This window comes from Vanessa atalanta, chromosome 3, assembly GCF_905147765.1.
Source record: "Vanessa atalanta chromosome 3, ilVanAtal1.2, whole genome shotgun sequence".
In the NCBI taxonomy this organism is placed as follows: domain Eukaryota; kingdom Metazoa; phylum Arthropoda; class Insecta; order Lepidoptera; family Nymphalidae; genus Vanessa; species Vanessa atalanta.
Window position 1 is genome coordinate 9,218,802 of NC_061873.1, and position 20,446 is coordinate 9,239,247.

Below are 20,446 nucleotides of genomic sequence, written 5' to 3' on the forward strand. Positions count from 1 at the left end.
ACTTACCAAAACTAAATATTCTGATTCAAAATTCAAATTAAAAAAAATATATATAATTAGAAGCTAGGACAGGACACATATTTAGTATTTATTTCATAAAATATGTTACCTTAAGTAAACTTAAAGTTACGTAAAGTCTTTTGTCGTACAAATTTGTAAAGTCAATATTTTTTCTAGGTTATTCTAAAATATATATAATGAATCTTATTTTCCTTAAAATAATTTGATAGGAAAATATTCATATTCAAAATAAAGAAAAATTCTATTACAATTGAAATTTATATAACAAATTTAACGCAGGTATGGTAATACCTTTACATATAATAAATTTACATATGACAAATGTAATAAATTTACAGAAACATCAAGTATGAATAATAAAAGTCAAAACAATGTTAATTTTTTAAACATATTAAGCAAAAAGAGATTAGCATTAGTGCCTACATATATTGAAGGGATTTTTAATTACAAAAAGTGTCAACGCAGTGAAGCGGCTTAATGTTTTGTTTATTTATAATACATTCACGATTGCCAAGTTTATAATTATTATGCAATTTCATAAAATGAAATCGCAACAACTGGTTAATCTAGTTAAGAGAACATATTAAAATAGGGTTGGCACAAGTACTCTTATATATGTATATAAAAAGTTTTACAACTAAAATAAGTAATTTCTTTTCTATAATCGAAATCAATCCAATCTAAAACGTTATAAATATTATTTACCTCTGATTTGTGTTTTTATATGTATAATTTAAATTTCATAAAGTCGAAGGTGTTTTATTCATAACCTTAAACAATCTTTGCGATCACCATATAAGTTATCACGTATATTTTCGAGTAGATTTTTTTATACTTTCAGCTTTGATTTACCTTATTGGTTGCTAGGTTGCGCTCCACCACAGCAATTTATATACCGTTCAACCGCTCGCCATGACAGTTGGTGTACATTTCAGCACTAAATATTTTTGCGAAAGTCGTATCGGATAATAGTTTAGACAAACTTATTGAGATAGTATGCTAGTATTAGGTAGTAGTTAATACGTACAAAAAACACAAACGTCACTTAAACGGTATTAAATACTTGTATACATTTGTATCGGTTTAAAGGACAATAACGAAATATGATATTAAAAAATGGATTCAATTGCAAGGCGAAAATTTGACAGGCGCATCGCGTATCGACCGTGTATCTGTTACTTATAATTATTCAATGCCTTGCAATCTTTACTCATCACATAAATAAGTGTCTTATAAAAATATTATTTATTTACCAAAGATATTAGTCAAAGTCTTACGACCCTGTCCATCCACGTGGGCAGCACCTGTTAGCTAAATATATCTACCTAGTGCAATCATCCTTGCATCTGCCGGCTAGATTATTACGCAATAACTCTATGTTAATAGATTGTCCCCGTATCCAGATGTGCACGGACCGAACGATGAACTTGTGATGATTTTTATATCGACTGGCATATAAAAAAATAAGTAAATAGTCAAGAGCATTAAGCTTTTTATAGAGAATACGACCATAAATAAGCTCCATCCGTCACGTTTTTGCACGTGGAAACACATATATATATATATTTGAGCGTTATTGACGCGGTACGTTTCTCTAATTTTTATGTAGGCACTAATATTTCCGGAAATTTTTTCTCCTTGCCTCAGAAATTAACTTTTATATAATTATGTTGACGTACCCCAATAATTATATGGTCACAACAATCCTTAGTTGCTATTTGTGCCTTTTTTGTGTTATTAATAAAAAAATATAAATGATATTTATTATTATCAAAATTAATATCGAAAAATTAAAGTTAATTTTAGCTTAAAATTAAGAAATGTAACAATATAAAAATAAATGTCAAAATACTCTAAATAAAGTAGCGATTGTATTATATGTTAATATATGTAATACCTACAGCTATATAGATTTATTAGATTAACTCTTGAAAAACCACTTTAGCAGATAGCAAATGATTTCCTGTGGAGTTGTGAATCGATGGTTATTTTCCTTAGAAATTGTTTTTCTACAAAGGTCTTCTTCTTATTTCAATAGTAATATATCACCTTATTAGGTTTCTGGAACCCGCAACGCTAGTCACTATTTCAATCCAATACGTTTAGCTGTAACCTTTTTTTTTAATTTTAATGTTCTAAACATTGTAACTGGTCTTAGCTATTTCAAATGGTAAACTCGTTTAATCATTTGTTTTTATTATTACAGATGAATAAAATCAAGTGATTCAAGCTTTAAAATCTGCTCGTTGCCTCTTTGTATATACATTTATGGGCAGACAGGTGTGATGCGTGAGTTAGGATTCATAGAAATAAATAGTAGATTTTCCTGTATAATAGGTGATAAAAAACGAACACATATGTTTCCAGTAGCTTTAAGACTAAATAAACTATATTTAAATAACAAAGAAAAAAATAGGTAAGTATAAAAAATAAGGGATAATTTCTTCAAACTGCTTCAACATAATACGGCTCAAAATAGTATTTACGAGAAAGCTAGTAGTTTTTAAATATCGTATCATTACCAAAACAAAACTGTTTTTAAGAATGCATAAATTATAAGTTCCGCAAAGAATGGAAATAAAAATAATGTAGGATAAGTGTGCTACGGCGGTTTTACTTTAGCAATTTGCCTGGTGCCGCTGGAATACTAGGTAATATACGCTAAACGTTTAAGTAATAATTTCGTTACAGATGTAATACATAAGTAAAAGTAAAAAATACTTCCACAATTTGTGTGGTGGTGTTCTTAAAACATGTTAAACCTGTCTAAAATGAGGACTTCGTTAATTTCTTTCATTAGTATGTTATCTCAATTATAGTGAACAGAGTAATCATTTGTGATTTTAATTGTTAAAATAGTGGGTGATCCTATAGATAAAACATCAATACTAAGAAATCACTAGCATGAATTGAATTTACTCAAACGCAATTGAAAATATAATTTTGTTAATTTAAAATGGCATATAACATAATGCAAAATATAGCATAATATATATCATTATTAGTAAATTATTAGTAAGAATAATTTGTTATAATGGTTATCACAATGCAATTAAATAATTAACATTAATTGAAGGATACTATTATTGATTAAAATCATAAATGTCCGAGTGTCATAAATCGATTTTGAAATCAATGTATATGAAAATATATGATTCGCGTTTACTTCCCATAGCGGCACGTGTTACTAATTGTGGGCCCGCATTCATTGATTGACTAGACCATACCGAGACACGGCTTTGATATAGTTCAAATTTTTTCAGTAGTCGTAAGTTTATATCACATAAAATTACTTATCATTCGTGCAGATAATTTAAATTAAGTTATATTTTTTATTGTTTAATTATCTGTTGGGAAAGGCAAATGTATTGCATCAAACAGCCATTATCTTTATTATTTTAAGTTTTTTTTAAATATATTAATTATGTTATATATTCTTTTAAATATATATTTAAATGGTTACCTTCAGTTTACATAGTTCTCTTTTAGCTATGTATTAATTGTATCAATTACCGTAAAATACACACTTGTGACATTTTAAAATTGTGTTAAAAGAAGAGAACGTAATTTCCCGCCAAAAATTCCGCATATAATTTTTTTCTTTAATTTCTTTAGTTTTAAATTAGTAGGTCACTTAAAAAACGAATTAATTTTTTTTTTTTTATAAAATATTTGAAATTAGAACGATACTATTTATAGACTCATTTTTATTCAATCTATTTATAAATAAGCAAAGACAACACAGTTCAGTAACATTTTCCCTCTGCTTGTTAACTGTTTTTTTTTTTGATGGGCATTGATGATTTTTAATAAAAAAAATGGATATAAGAAAAAAAATTGTGATACATGCAAAGCAAAATTTTCTTCAAATATTTATAAATAACACTGAGCGAACACTACTTGTAAACAAATACTAACTTTACAGATAAAAAAAATATTTAAGATTTTTTAGCGTTGATTTAAAAAAAAAAGATTATAGGTATATATTTACAAGAAACAATAAGTTATAGCTAAAAAAGATTGTGCATTTTTTGCGCCTATATAATGACATGTTTGGTATTCGTAGTAAAAAGTGTATTATTGACAGCCGACCAGGTGGTCTGGAACTATTCAGAAGCGCAGCTTGTTTCCATATACGATGTTTGATTTCTTTGCTGATAATTAAATTAGAAATAAAATAATGAATAGGTATATTTACCGACATTAGTCAATACAAAAAAAAAAAAACAAAGTATTGATATTATGAGGAATGTAATAATTTATCTGTGAAATACACTGATATTATTTAAGTACTATTGTGCTATTCCATATTCTTTTTTAAATTTATGTGGCTTGGCTTATGTGTGTATTTCTTTTCAAACCCACATAGAGACATAGAATTCTGACTGTGGTTTGATCGTAAAAATTTGCAGCTTTCACTCTTAGAGAAACAATTCCACGTTAAAGGGTATGTTTTTGCCACTCTTAATTTATTTGCAGTTATAACCATTTACAATCTATAAATATTTTATGCTAGTGAAAAAAAACATTCGTGATTTAAATATGAGTGCTTACGGATTTTTTCTCTTGGGTTTATAACCATTTCGTAATTGTTTATTCCTCCATACTGAACTAATTATTTAAATATCTCGCAATTTTTCTAAAAATAATGAATGATAAAAAAGTGTCAATATTTATCTACATAAAAAAGTATCTATATTATTTTAATTTTTAAGAATTTTTATTTTCAAATCTTTTATATCGTTTTTTTTTATATGTATCGGTATAAGTTTTGGCGTACTTTTTGAAAAGCCACGGATAGACTTTTTTTCTTTGGTGACATTGATAAAATTAGCTATACTAATATCCATATTTTTATACTGTACATTATATATTGCTTTTCGGCGAAAATCGCTATAAATAAATCAAAACTTACCTTTTCATTAGGTAAGTATGATAATATAATATTATCTACTGACTTTCCAAGTAAATAGAAATATATAATAATGGGCGTGAATTTTATTAAATTTTTATTTTTAAATAAAAAAAAAACAGACTAAAGTAATAAAATACTAAGATGGAGAGTATCAATTATTATTTTCCTTGTATCATAGTGATAGATTAGTTACAATAAACATTTCTATGTTTAAACATATATAAAAAAAAATTAAAATAAACGATAGCCTTATTTGAATTTATTTGTAATACAATATTAATTGTTATCAAAGTAACATATTAATTACAAGTAATTTTTTTTTTTTAATAAAAATTGCTGTTTATATTTTACAAAAATGCGCCTAGCGTTTTATAGATATTACAAAATAGTAGAAAAATCCGTATTACGGAATACAATCTCGAAACTAATAACAATTAAATAATTTGGTTAGGTAATCTAACTTTATCCGTGCAAAGTCGGGATGGTAAGCTTCATTAAACGTTGTGTTTTGAATATTTCAACCATACAACAACAACCAAAAACAATGCGATATGTGAGTAAAAGTCACAGTGCTTACGCTATCTGGAAAAGGCTTTTCCTAATTACTTGGGGTGTTTTGTTTGGTGCTATCAGCGTGTAACGAGCCGCAAATGGGTCTACGGTGATCGCGCGATCATGCGGGCCGCCCTCCGCCCCCGTTGCGTCAAAGGCCTTTGTGCTGACGCGACTATGGCTATAGTTACGAGCGCAGAACGAAGCGAAAGCGGAAATGATAGATACATGTGTAAATAATTTACAATTTCTCGTAATATAAATTTCTCACTTAATTGGAAGAGAGAGAAGGTTTATTGCATCACGCTGCTCCAATTTAGTTTGGTTACACATGTCACGAATCATCTTATTACACATAGGTTTCATCGCCAAGTATGAGATGAATAAAACACTAATCAAGCATGTCAAAATTCAGTGGTGTAGCGCTGTTTAGACCTGCAATCGTCGGCTAAGAGTCAAGTGTTCTTATCAATAAGCCATACCTATTAGTTCGGCATTTATATATAATAAAATATATGTCCAATATTAAAAAAAATCTTCTAAAAAAATTACCGTTCACTGATAGAAAAGGTATTTAAATTCAGCTTGTGAATATAATTTGTTGTCTTGGTTCATAATAATATATTCTTTGATTTGTTTCTTTTTTTTAAATAATAAATTTAGAACGTCATTTTCTGCCTCCTATGAACGCGGCCTTAGCAGATAAGCTCGCAATACCCAGCAACGGAATCTCATGTCTATCCTTGTTAATTAGTTTATCTCATACGAGCAGTGCAATTAGCCCATAGAATCTGGTACAAGGATTATTTGGAGGTGCGCGGTCAAAGCTCTTTGTGTCTTTTCCCTTATTATTTACTCTTTACAGATATCTACTGAATTTTCTTTTACATGTTATAAGTATTTACCTTTTAAATGATAAAATTATATGTAAATATATGCTTTGTTTAGATTTAGGTGTTTTGTATTATTTTTTTGATTTTGATGTAACTTCGGTAATGTTTATCATATAGTATCTACTACCACTTACCTTAATTAGAGTACTTATAAACTCATTGATTTACATTTGGACAATAGTAATGTTCGATATGCGGTATAATCGATAGCGTATATGTCGATCTTACAGTAAACATTTGCATTTGATGCGTTAAATATATACTACGCGTGGAATATTACTATACATACTAAATATTTTTTTTATAATTACTCATAGATTTGATTATAAGACGCGAGAGTAAACCAAAATGCAAAAACTATTATTATAAAATCTATGAAAATCATTAGGCTCTTCAATTTGTTATATAATTAACAACCATCATCATATTATTACATTAGCATTAGCAGCCTGTAAATGTCCCACTGCTGGGATAAAGGCCTGCTCTCCCTTTGAGAAGAAGGTTTGGAGCATATTCCATCACGCTGCTCCAATGCGGGTTGGCGGAATACATGGCAGAATTTCGTTGAAATTAGACACATGCAGGTTTCCTCACGATGTGGTGTTTGCCTGGGTTTGAACCCGAAATCATCGGTTAAGATGCACGCGTTCTAACCACTGGGCCATCTCGGCATCACATTATGCTACCGGATAATTATGAGGATCTTAGTTTATAACAAATCTAACCAGATTATAAAACAGGACGGTGTACGCTGTTGACCTGATTATAGTTTAATTAAAACAATCTAACCTAACCTAAAAGTTTATTAAATTTTACGCCGTTTATTGTATATTTCTTGCTCCATTACGTTTTTGGAAAGTTTACAATTGGTGTTAAACAAATGGTCCTTAAAATTTTAAAGTGACATATATATTTTTCAGTTTTATTTAAATAGTTTTTTGATGTGTGGAATCTCTCCTCTCGCTTTCGTCCATCTGTGGTAGTGATTTAATGAAAAAGTAGTAACTAATTTTCCACGAGGATATAATGTTAATGTTGCTTAAATGATTCTAATAAGGTTCTTTATTTATAGTTAACTCTATAATCCACCATTTATTGACTTCAAACATACTTCAAACATAGTACGTTTTTGAAATAATAACTACAGACACAAGGAACATAACATCTTAGTTCCCAACGTTTGTTACGCATTGGCAATTTTAAGGAATGATAAATATTTCTTACAGCACCATGGCCTATATGCGGTGGTGAACACTTACCATCAGGTGGCTCGTTTGTTCGCCTACCTATATCATAAAAAACAACATCATATCACTATATAATATTTTACTTAGTGACAACAAAACGTATGTTTAAGCGGTTACGAGCTATTTAACCCATTTAAATATCTGCCATCATTGAAGAGGACAATGCGTTTTAACAATTATGTTAATGATATGAATGCAATATGGTCTGTGAATTGCATTGCTATCTGAGATCGACACGCGATGTTTAATTTAAAGTGCTCTATGATTATTTTTATATGCTATTAAATTAACTCTATACGAATATTTAACAAAATGAGCTACGACGACAAATTTAAATTATAAAATATCTAAAATTCGGGTATATTACGGATCTCATCTAAATTAGTGTTGTTTTTATTCACGATTGAATTGTATTGAAAACGTGTTTTGTTTGCACTCTCGAGAAGAGACGCGGATGACCACAACAAGGCCTTGACAGTTCAAGAAGCCTCTCGCCTAGTCGAAGGGTCCTTGCTCCTGATTTATAGCCTCCGAAAACCACAGGGACTCAATGTTCCTTTGTTGCAAAACACTTTTATTGAATAATAAAATTTCTCCACGAAATGGAACGACTTTATAGGTCATAATTTCTTTTCACTTTAAAATCTTTAACGTTAACTATTATGAATATTGAATAACAATTTAGTGGTAGTTTTCTTAATTATTTATTTATTTTTCTAAATATTTATCGTTTACTGTGTAATGTTTTTAAAAAATGGTTTTAGTTTTTTTTTTTCTTCTAACTGTATGTACAATAGCGAGTCTTATTTATCGTATTATATAAGATTGATAAAAAAACAATTTACTTTAAAAAAGAATACACTATTATTATTAACATAGATTCGACGTTCAACAACAATATTTTTGTTTTCTTTTCCGAATATCTTGATTGACCTCTTTTCTAAATCTAATTAGTATACTAATTACAAAACCGAAGAAGCTATTTTTAATATCAACAATGTAAATAGCGTGACGACAATAATACAAAAGTAAAACACATTCGTGCTTCAGATAACATCGTTCGGTAAAACGAATACACTGAGATAATGAGTCGATGAATAATAATGAGGTTTGTAAGTGTGAATCATCAAATATATTTAAATTGTTATCAATTAAAAGCAATATAATAGCGATTTGAGTCGGGTAGGTCCAGCCATATGGCGCAGTGGCGCACGGGTGCAGGTAGAGCCATGAAAAGGGCTAGAGATATGGCATGATTTTATATTTTATATACATACAGATATATAGTGTTATTATTGCATATAATATGCTTGATTTACGTTTATAATTAAAGTAATCACATTTTTCCTCTTATTGAAAAGACCTAAAATTGTATAACTGCAATCCTTATGTTCGATGTGTTTTATTAACAATTTGGTCATTACTCATTATAATAGTCATATGTTACCTTTATTATGTAATTATTAAAAAAAAATTATTACCAATTTATGTGATATAATTAATATATTGTTACTTATCATGAAATGTTAATTTTAATATGCTATTTTGAGTAAGAATATTTTAAATGTTAAAACAATTGCAGCCAATGTCGGTCTTCATAATTTTTTCTGAAGTATTTCTAGAGCGCGCATCTGCACTAAAAAAGGAATAATTTTAAATTTATGTTTCAAATCGTTATTCTCATATTTAGGAGCCACACTGGTTCATGTAAATTTGTCGGGCTCAATTGAAGTTAATAGGTATGTTCGGAGGGTGAGGATAGCCAGCTGACGCGAGGTGTGAGGGAATGTGGCCCTCCCTTGCTACTCGTCGACGGCTTAGAATTGATGGACAAATAAAATTTAAGTTGATTGTTTACATATACCACATTAATTTTGTATATTTTAATTGTTAAATTGCATATATTTTTTATCAATATCTAATTTTACTCTTCATCATCAATTATTTATTAATAAATCACGAAAAAAAATTTAAACATCACAACAAAACAACAGTAAAGTATCAAAAAAAAAAAACTAAATAATATAATCGATTTTAAAAAAAGAATCTAAATTATGGCACGACATAATGTTCAAAGAAGTTAAGGTGACCGCAGTGGTAGCAAGTTTAGTTCGCATTGTCTATGGAAGACGAGTGGCAGTGACAGCTGTACAGATAACAATCGTGTCGGGGACACGTGGAATAGTCTGTAGCACGCGCCGTGAGCCGATAGCGGATAACTACCTATTTGGGTACTCTATGCAGTTTTTGTTTCACTGGCCTCTGGCCATTAGGGTTAGTATTTTTTGCCGGTATTCATGTTTCATCATTTAAAATACTTTGATTTAAACAATGATTAAGTTTTAAGTTTTTGCTTTTATAATTTATTTATTTTATAGCATTTTTTTTAATGTTATTTTAATCAATTTAGTTAAGTTAAAGAATTACAGTATAATAACTTTATATATAGTCAATATGAAATGAAGAAGAGTTACAAATTTTTGGATGTTTATATTTTATTTTTATACCTTTTAGTTTACTTCGACATGTATATACGTATAGACAGAATTGCAAATATTTTTATTGATCGAATGATGAGTTTCGGTGCCAGACAACGGAACTCTTCAATAAATACCAGTAAAGCGCGATTGCTGTAATACTATTGAAAAAGTTATAGTCTGTTGAAAAACTTTTATTTTGTTTTATAATTTTTATTGATATTTTTTTAATATATTAACTAAATACATTTTATGATAATAATTATCTTTGTATAAAAGACCCAATAATTATTTTACATTAGATAATAAAAAAAGCGCATATCAGGCAACACACAATAACAATAACTGTGCAACGCGTGTGGCCAAAAATAGTTTGTTTTTTGTCACATCTATGGATTTTACGAATGGCACCTTTTCCACTTCTATTTCATAATACAAAAAAATAGCGATTAAAAATTTACAACATTAAAAACAATTTACAATTTTTATATTCACTTACTTTTCGTTAGTGTAGTGTAATTTATATTCAATTAGTGTGTAGTTGTTTTTGAGACTTTTTAATAGAAACGATGATTTGATTTTGTGCGATTTTATTTATTCCAAAAATTTAAAAATAGAACATTTACTTTTAATTTTTTTATCATGACTATTTTCATTTGAGATCAAGAAATAGATATGAAGTTATCGGCAATTTGTATCATTAAAAATACATATTTCGAAACTTAGAAATACGCGGAACCCTACCCGTAGACTTATTTTAGAAGTCTACGGGTTTCCGTTCGAACACCCCCGAATTATGAAGTTTAAGAACGTTCTAGATTGAATTTGATGTCTTAGGCAGCTGCAATTACACCTGCTTGCATTGCCTAGATATCTAATGCAGTTCACGTTATTTCGATTTTACGATCTTTAATACAATTTGAAAATAAAAATGTACTTAACTTCGTAATAGCTTTTATTGATTATTGATAATTAATATTTCAACAATTAAATAAGATTCATAAATTTTAAATTAAAGTAAGTAAATTTAAATATACAAAGATATGTATAAGTCTCTATTCTTTACTCAACGACACAATCTCTAGTTTGAGCGTGATTGATAAGCAATTATGCTTTTAAATTTATAATACGTGATAATAATATTCATATATGTTGTATGTAAATACACATATTTCAATAATAGACAGAGTCGCGGATTAGATGTTAGTATTTAATATGTATAAAATCAAACTTCCGAGGATTGGCGCCAATGTGCACACCTGTCCGTTCAATCCCATATACACATTTGTTGGGCACTTAGATAAAATAAGATAACGCGACACTAAACCAGATCTTGTGTCGTTTTTATAAAGCTCGTGTTGATTAAAGATAAGTACTTAATGTTGCTTATTTCTTTTTATGCATTAAACTGTTAATCAAACATTTTGCACGTGTTTAATTTTCCATCTGTATCAGACTTATCATACTGAGGTGTAATGGATATTACATATTACAAAGAGGTTTTAAGGCAAAAACTTAGTTTTATATTATTTTGAAATTGTCAATTTATATTTCGAGTTTTTTCTTTATTATCTATGTTATGTTACAAATCTTACGGAAAAATGGTTCATCTTCTTTAATTCGGCTTTCCAAAATGCTGCTAGTTCCGCGATTAGTTTTATTAGTGATTCGTGTCGTAACTGTAGTTATCTACTATGATTTTAACTGGTTTGAACCGGAACCCAATAATACAAAGATTTGATATAGAGCTAGAATTTATTCTGATGTAAATCAACGTGCTATCAACTTTAGAGATAAATTTTGACTTTGTTCATAAGCCATAGACAATAAAATGAAAACATTATAATCTAAGACAATGTAATAGCTATATTTGATGTCACGTGAAACTTCTATAAAAATCTGATTTTTATTTTGATTTCTAAACGAAATTTAACTTTTTTATAATATTATAATGTACTAGCGATTCGGCCTCGCATGGGTGCAATTTCTTAATAAAGATTAACAATACATTTTACGTAGCAATCAAGAATAATGTACCTTTCTACCATTGCATTTTAAAATTTGTATCAAATTTGGGGAATTAGTTCCGAAGATTGCTCCCTACACACAAACAAACAAATCTTTCCTCTTTATAATATTGGTATAGATAAGATTACCATTTTAATTCCTCAATAATGCTTCAATTTGGAGCAAATATTTACGTGAATAATTGACACGGCTACTTTAAAGTTGAAATGACAATGAACATATAAAAATACCCAGAGCACAGTAAACAAAAGGATTTTTAATCTTTTGTAATTTTTTTATCATAGTGATTGAAAAAGTTTAATTGTCTCTATCTCTCATTTCCATGAGAACGTTTGTATTAATTATCCCTTAAATGATCAGCGCGTTCGTCGCTCACACTATTATACTAAACAAAAGGGTTGGACTTTCGAGTACTATTGTTTTTCAGCTATAAATCTAATGGATTGCGTAATTATGACCTTTAATATGTGACAGTCGCTTTGTAACATGTAAATTTATCCGGGAGCATATTGCGGGGTGAAGTGGGGTGGGAAAGAATCATCGACGATAATATTGGGGCGCAACGGGACGCCACTTCTCTGCCATGTTTTGTTCTGGGGTAAGTTATGAACACTAAAAATTTAATATTTGTTTTAAGTCCTGGGATATTTTAAACGATTATTATTTATATAGATTTATGAAGTGTTATCTATTTTATTTTTAGCCATAAGAAATAAAAATAGTTTTTACACGCTATAATAAATGCTGGCTGTTAACTTTCGACTTATACATGTCAATTTATTAAAAATAAAAGAAAAATGGCAAAAAACGGGTTGAGTGATTATCTATTTTTCATAGGTGAACAAAAGAATAACTACGTATACAGTATGATAGCTACCGTCAGGCTTATTAGATTGATGATATCTTTATAACCTTTAACACTTCGATCGGTTCGACGAATCCAATGACAATTTATTTGTTTTAAACCGGTTGTGTTTTTAAGGTAGGTAAAGCTATATATTTATATCATCATAATGCAAAAAAATATTAAATTACATAAATAAGCCTCTCAAGTGAAATTTTACATTTTAATTTTTAATGCTATTTTCTATTTTAAGGTATTACTATATTGTTTCACTAATTTTGCAATATAAGTATAAAAATTTATTAAATATAAATTAGTACATTTCTATACAAAGAAAATAAATTTTAAATATATTTTATGTTAAATAATAATATTATATAAAGTCCAACAATCGGATCTGACATTGTGATGATTTAAAAAAGGTATTTCATATAAAAAGGTAAAGAGTTATCTACACTACACTGTATTAATAAGTTTACTACTAATTTATTAACAATTATTTTCTTCAGCCGATTTTTAAGGAGTTCGTAGGTATTCAAATATAATTTAACAATATTTGTTTTACATTTTTTAAAGTTAAATTATGAAAAAATGTTGTACTTTTACTATAATTAAAAATCGTAAACAGGATATGATAAGTTATGTTTTTGTTATTTTACCGTGGTAATATGTGAGCAACCCCATCTTAAGCATAATAATCGCCTGGGTGCAGTTACCGTTAGGAGGTCTTATTTCCCTACAACAAAGATTTTAAAGAGACTTGTATCAAAATGATTCATGGTGATGGTGCAAGATTTGGCCCTTATCTGATGATAACGGACTTGATAGTCGGCTCCAACATGCGGAGCGTTAAAATGGGACAGATCGTGAAGTGCTACTATTTGAGTCCTTCGCCTTATAGTAAGAAAAAGGAGGCAGAAAACGATCAGATTTTATCACAATTGAAACTACAATATCTAAAGACCGATCGCTTACAGAAGAAACAATGAGAATAAATGAAAGAACGGAAGTATATGCCCCTACACTAGTCTGACCACTCGAGTGGTGAACTGTAGAGGCATTCGTCGCATTCGTAGCCTTATTGCAATTGTTGTATTGTTTAGTACAAAGCCATAAGTAGCCACTCGATGTGAGAAACTGTTGCGAATATACAGAATTCGCGTGTGGGAATGTGGGCAAATGAATAATAAGCAAGAGAAATAAAGAATTATTTCTTTGTAATATTTAAGGGCCATTTAAATAAATAGTAATTGTAATTAATACTCTAGTTATTTTTACAGGTAGGTACGGTTTAGTTATTTTAATGTATTCATCGATAGCAGATTTCATATTTGCTACGGTTATTTATACGGTACGGTTTTTTCGGTACGGTTATTTATTTATAAATAAAGCATTTAATAATGCTGTCTGTCTGAAGTCTGAAGTTTGAAATAATATTCGTCAATTGTTATGAATTACGCAGACTAAAGGTTTGCGTTTTAAAATATTTTTTAATTTATTAACCTTTTTTTTATTTAAATTTGTTTAATACATTGTTAAGCACATGACATTTTTAAGTGTAAGCGTAACGATATGTTCAAACTAACATATTAATCAGTATTTAACATTATTATTTAGTTATTACGAAATATACATTAAAAAAACGTCATATGCTGCATGTAGTATGTATATAGCACGAACTTAATTTAAATAATATCATAATTCATTTACTTAAAAATATAACTTTTAAATAATGTTATATGGAAGATTTATTGATAAATTAATAATTGTAATAAATAATAATAGTCTTTTATCGTATTCATACCAAAAGTTATTATAAATATCGAATTTTTATAGTACCCTAATCTGAATTCAATAACAAAGTATTAAAATAACGTTTGAGTAATCAATTGGGCGAGAACGTATCGTCCATCGAGATAGCGCTATGGTGGTCCATTGTGGGCCGACGCCCTGTGGTTCGCGACGCACTCGCTTTCCATTCATACAATGTGACGAATGTTTTATTCCTATTTTTATAATTGCTGCATTTACTTCCGCTTAGATGACCACTTCAAAAGCCAGACTTTGTGGGAAGATTGTTACTTATGTTCAAACATTTGCAACGAATAGTTTATTAATTCTTTGATTAAGTCGACGCATTTATTACGTAAGTGGTTATTTTTTGGATAGAATTCTAAGTCTGCGAATTCGAACGAACGAAGAAAACTATCGTTGTTCAAAATCTTAGATCGCGACAAAAATGACGGCGAGACGTCCCGTAGCGACCTAACTTCGTGTTGGTGTATTGTTAGTTCACACCGATATCAAAGAGTTTGGTAGCTGCATCGAGATAGATCAAACAGATAAGTAAGTTCTCACCTCCCCGTGGTCGCGGTGCCGTGAAAGGGTTCGCCGAATAATTGCAACAATCAATAAGAAGGAGCCATCGAGCAATTTGTATGGTATTTGTGCGGGCTGTCTCCCGCTGATGCTATCGACTCTCCTCAGGGTGCCGGTCGACAGTAGTGGGAATCCTGTGTAAGGGTTACTTTCTCACACTTCAAGGGTTTGATTATGCAATTAAAATTTGGCAAGAGTAATCTCAACATTGCAATCTAAATAGTATTGTTTTATAAATAAAAAAAAAAAACACTTGTTATATTATTTCACCACTTCTGATATAATATGTACCTATGCTTAAGCTGATATCACTTTAATTTATTCGTTAATAACTTAAAAGTAACACAACCAAAATCATGAAAATAAATTAAGGTTTACTGAGAAATGATGAAACAAAACCATAACTTAAACGAAGTTCCATAATAAGACATAAACATCACCTCGTTGCAATATGTCACGTATAACAAAGCGCTGCGGTAACGGTCCTCATCATTTGTCTGCCGCAACCCTGTTATTTATGATCTCCTGCCGAAGAAGGAGGACAAAAACGGGGCTGCTGTTAAATATTTGCCTGAGACAAGAGGGGGCGATAATTCGAGGCTATTATGACGTCATTTCACGCCCTTTGTGCGATCGTCACGTCGTGTCATCTGCTCCTCGAGACGCCTGCCTCTACTATCTCTCGATTATATCTATTGTGTCATTTTTTTAGTGCGCGCGAGTCGGATGCGCCACCGACGATGAATTTGTCTCGTACGCATCTTCGCTCGACTTTGCTGTAAAAACTTTTGAGGAGCTGCCCTATTGTCTCGTGGCCCTTTTACGAGCTCCGTTTTGTGACGCTGTTATTGTTTGCGGTCGATAAACATCTCGCCACTAGGTAGGTAGGGATCATTAATACTTTTGCCGGTGGTTCGTATTAATAGAGCTTTATCGGATTTGTTTGTCAATTATAGTTGTTTTGAAAGGTTGTTTGAGACATCAAACGGATTTTTTTATTTCAGAATGGAGTTAATAAACAAAGAGGTATTGGAGCTTAAAAGCGATTTCACATTGAATTCGATTTTTTCTTTCAAACAAGATCCAAAACTTATTTCGGCCATAGATAAACTGTTCCAAAAAGAAAAACTAGGATTAAATCTAGTTTTACCGGAACGAAAATTAGACTTCGGCGAAGTTTGTCAGCTACTAAAAGGATCATCAAGTAATAATGGTATCGAATTTCATGTTGTTAGACTTTGTAAGGTACCTACAACAGGAAAATTTAGATTTAACGAATATTTTTGATGAACAAAAAATTTTATATGACAAACATTTTTCAAAGAATCTAAATTAACAATTATATTATATTACGTAAGGTGAATTTAACGAGCTGACACGAGAAGAAGCTCTGAATAAAAGAAGAGAACTTATAAAGAAAATCGAAAAGATTTTGGAAGACATAAATAACATTGCACAGAGCGGCGATACGCCTAAACTAATTATACGTAATCAGAGTTTATGGAGCAATTGCATTTATGATTTAGATCGGTAGGTAATTCAATTACTAATATATTAAAATAAATTTAAAAACAAAATACCGTTTTATTGTGATAACTTTTAATTTGATTTTAGAGTTACTTTAAAAAGTTTACAAGTTGCTAAAACTTCAACTTTGATTTATTCGAACGCTGATGATAAATCACGTTTTAATACAATAGTGTTTGTTTTGACCAAAGCCCATGAATTGCTTTCGAAAAATTTGTCGGTAACAAGGAGGTATGTGTTATCGTATCTTTCTTAAGTAGTTAGTACAAAAATAAGGCACTTTTGTACGAAATACTACTATAATATAGTACTATGAAATAATTATACGTTAATATTTTGCAGAGAACTTTTCTATCAGAATATTTCGAGGTTTAGAAACCAATCTAAATTAGATGTTGGCGTGCGAGACGTGTGCTGCTTGCTTGAAACTCCACCGTGGAGTTTAGGCATTGTTGCAACAGCTAAAGGTCTTATAGCAGGTCCTTTAAAAATGTTTAATGCAGATGGAACTATTGTGAACTGTATGGCTTCCGGCGGTAGCTACTCAAAAACTTATTTAAAAATATATAACTGATAGTTCAATAAAACAGAAAGTAAATAATTCTCATATTTTAAGGCATCTTAATACCACAAGATATAAGCGGTATAAAAGAATTTCAGTCAACAGCTAAGTACATCTTGGTTGTAGAAAAAGATGCAATATTCCAAAAGCTACTTGATGAAGGGGCACTCGTGCGTTTGGGTCCTGTCATCATTATAACGGTATTAAGTTGACTATTTTAAATCGATAATCAAGATATTTTAAATAGCAATCATTTTATTTAAAGCTTGGAGTTCTATATTTAAAAAACCCAGTCGATAGAATACGTTCCATATGACTGTCATTACCATGTGATAGATCTGAAGAACGCCCTCATGTATGTTGCCCTCAGTTGGTCATAACTATTGATGGACTTAAAATATAAACAGTTGATATAATCTTTTAACAGGACAGTTGAAAAATATAATTTTCTTATTTAAAACCAAAATATATATAGTATGTTGATAATATTATGTCGTTGGTTATCGCCACTACAATTACATTACATACTTCAGGTACATTCGTTACGGATCTCTCAGAAATGCTTTCAATCATTCTAAAACTTAATCGAAATTTTATAACGTTTAATTAATTAAAACCAAACAGTAATTATATATTTACGTTAAATTCTCTACATCAATGAAATCCATTACAATTGTCTCTTAAGGTTTATTACGATCTCGACGTATTGTGATGCTTTTATTGGAATTCCGCTACTTAGCTTTTAATTATATGTCGTCACTTTTTAAACTATCACAACTATATACTAGATGTATGTACTTTATTACTAGGGAAAGGGATATCCCGATGTTTGTACTAGACAGTTACTTTGCCGACTAGTGAAAGAGTTGGGATTGAAGGCGCTCGCGCTTGTAGACTACGATCCTCATGGATATGAGATCTTCCTAACATATAAATATGGTTCGCTCGTAAGTTACTCTACACTTCTTGTGAAATTGTTAACCTACCGTTAACATTCTAACGTTGTTTTAAATATTACATCACCATCCCAATTTTCCTTTGAAAATAATATTATGGTTTACGTTATAAACTTTTTCTATTAAATTTTAACTTTTAATTTTTGTTCAGATTATTATTAATATGTTTTTTTTTGTCTCTAACGTGAAATAACGTAAAAGTATTTATTTATTCCAGGCCCAATCACACTTATCCGACACTCTAGCTTGTAGTAGCTTGCTGCTTCTTGGAGTTCGCCCTGATGATGTCACAACTTTAGCTCCTAAAGCCGCTCGCCTTCATCTAACAGCGCCGGATAAGAGGAAACTGATTTCATTAATAAAAAGACCTTATTTAGAATCTCCAACAGGTTAACTATCGTTTTGATAATAACATTTATTCCTAGTTTTAGGATTAGTTACATCGAAATAAGTATTATTGATTTATATAACTAATTATTTTGTGACACGACGTTTAGCTTACAAATTGGTTTTTAGCTACTAACAGCCTTACTTCTAAATGACGTGTGCATTGGTGCATTGCAATTCTGTAAGAATTCACTTTGCATCTCACTCGTGAAATGTTACAGTGATACGCTATTTTGATACGTTTATCCCATAAATTTTATAATTACTGTGGTCAATGTCGCATATCACACCCTGATATTTCACGCTCGCGTTTTGCGATGAGTTTCGATTGTCTTCTAACAGAATAACTCTACTGGCGTTTACTCAAACACTGATTCGTCCCTATCTATCATCATTGATTTGACATTCGGAAGAAGAAGACAAAGCATTGTTTAATTATGCTAGTATGTCCGTCCACAGTATGTAGGTAATTGAAGTTATTAATTAAATAAATTCTAGGTAATCGAATTAAGGAAGACTTGACGGGTATGCTGGCGAGTGGTATGAAGGCGGAGATAGAAGCTGTGGCTTCTACCACCGCGGCGCTCTGTGATTCGTATCTGCCTTCCAAAATTATACAAGCTGATTATTTGGGATGATGCTCTTAAGAAACATTGTAGAATGAAATACCTAGTTCAGTAAATTAAGTATATATAATAAAATGTTGTTTAAGTCAACTGGCCATTTCTTAAAGTACTTACATTAGAACTTTCTAATTTTGAAATTATATTACCATGTGTGTACTATGCTTATCATACATTTGAACATCAATTATATTCCACGCAAAATTGTAACTAATGACATCTAGTGCCAACTTTATTAAATAAAAAACCTAGAACAGCGCCATCTAGCGTATTCATACGATATAATAAGGAAAGTATTGCGGTACAACATAACGTAGTACTCGTATTTCAATAAAGATGGCGCGACAAACGAACAAGAATAATTGTCAAAATTACTGGTATATTAATTGTTTTATTAGTTAAAAAAATAACAAATAAATCAAGCTGTACAATGTAACGTGTCAGATTATATATTTATATTTTATGAGTCTTATTATACTTTTATGAAAAAACATTTATAGTCACAAAATTATTAAGTCACGATGGAAAGTACTGATCCATTAAACGAAAAGAAATGGGCAAATAAAGCAAAATCTTATTCGAGTGGACCTAAAAAGTTTAAAAGTGAACCTGTTAAACGTAAATCATTTAACGAAAATGAAGCTGTTCGGTCTCTAGACCTGGCTGTGGGAAGGCTGAAGAAAAGTAAACTTGTTAATGGAGAATACAGTGGAAATATTGCGCATTCAAATATAGTACGAAGTAACACGACTAATATGTTTATTGACAGCATGGCAAGTCCCAGTAGAAATTTTAATGAAATTGACAATACATCATTGATATCTATGAATTTCTCTCATTACGAATTGATGCGTAATCTTTCACGATCAAACTGCAACTCTGACGGTGCATTTAGCAGTACACATGATGCCTTTTCTAGCCTCACGGATATCGCTTCCAGGGATGAAAACCTTGAAAGATATTTTCGAAGCGTCGATACGTGGGCCCGGTTTTCCAAGCCAAGGGAAAACAAATAATCGTTCGATAAATATAAAT

General features: G+C 30.2%; 1 protein-coding gene across 1 annotated transcript; it reads left to right on the forward strand.

Moving 5' to 3' along the window:
* Nucleotides 1-16,361: 16,361 nt before the first annotated feature.
* LOC125076913 (meiotic recombination protein SPO11) lies at nt 16,362-19,426 on the forward strand. The gene is made up of 8 exons (XM_047688650.1): nt 16,362-16,569; nt 16,715-16,886; nt 16,971-17,114; nt 17,226-17,419; nt 17,500-17,645; nt 18,255-18,392; nt 18,619-18,790; nt 19,287-19,426. The coding sequence occupies exons 1-8, from the start codon at nt 16,362-16,364 to the stop codon at nt 19,424-19,426; spliced, it is 1,314 nt and encodes a 437-aa protein (XP_047544606.1).
* Nucleotides 19,427-20,446: the final 1,020 nt, after the last annotated feature.

Bases quoted from the DNA above. Each gene is read 5' to 3' on its own strand.
- LOC125076913 (XM_047688650.1), top strand. From the start codon at position 16,362: ATGGAGTTAATAAACAAAGAGGTATTGGAGCTTAAAAGCGATTTCACA. The intron at 16,570-16,714 runs GTATCGAATTTC...ATATTACGTAAG, and splicing joins AGGATCATCAAGTAATAATG to GTGAATTTAACGAGCTGACA. The intron at 18,791-19,286 runs GTTAACTATCGT...AATAAATTCTAG, and splicing joins TTATTTAGAATCTCCAACAG to GTAATCGAATTAAGGAAGAC.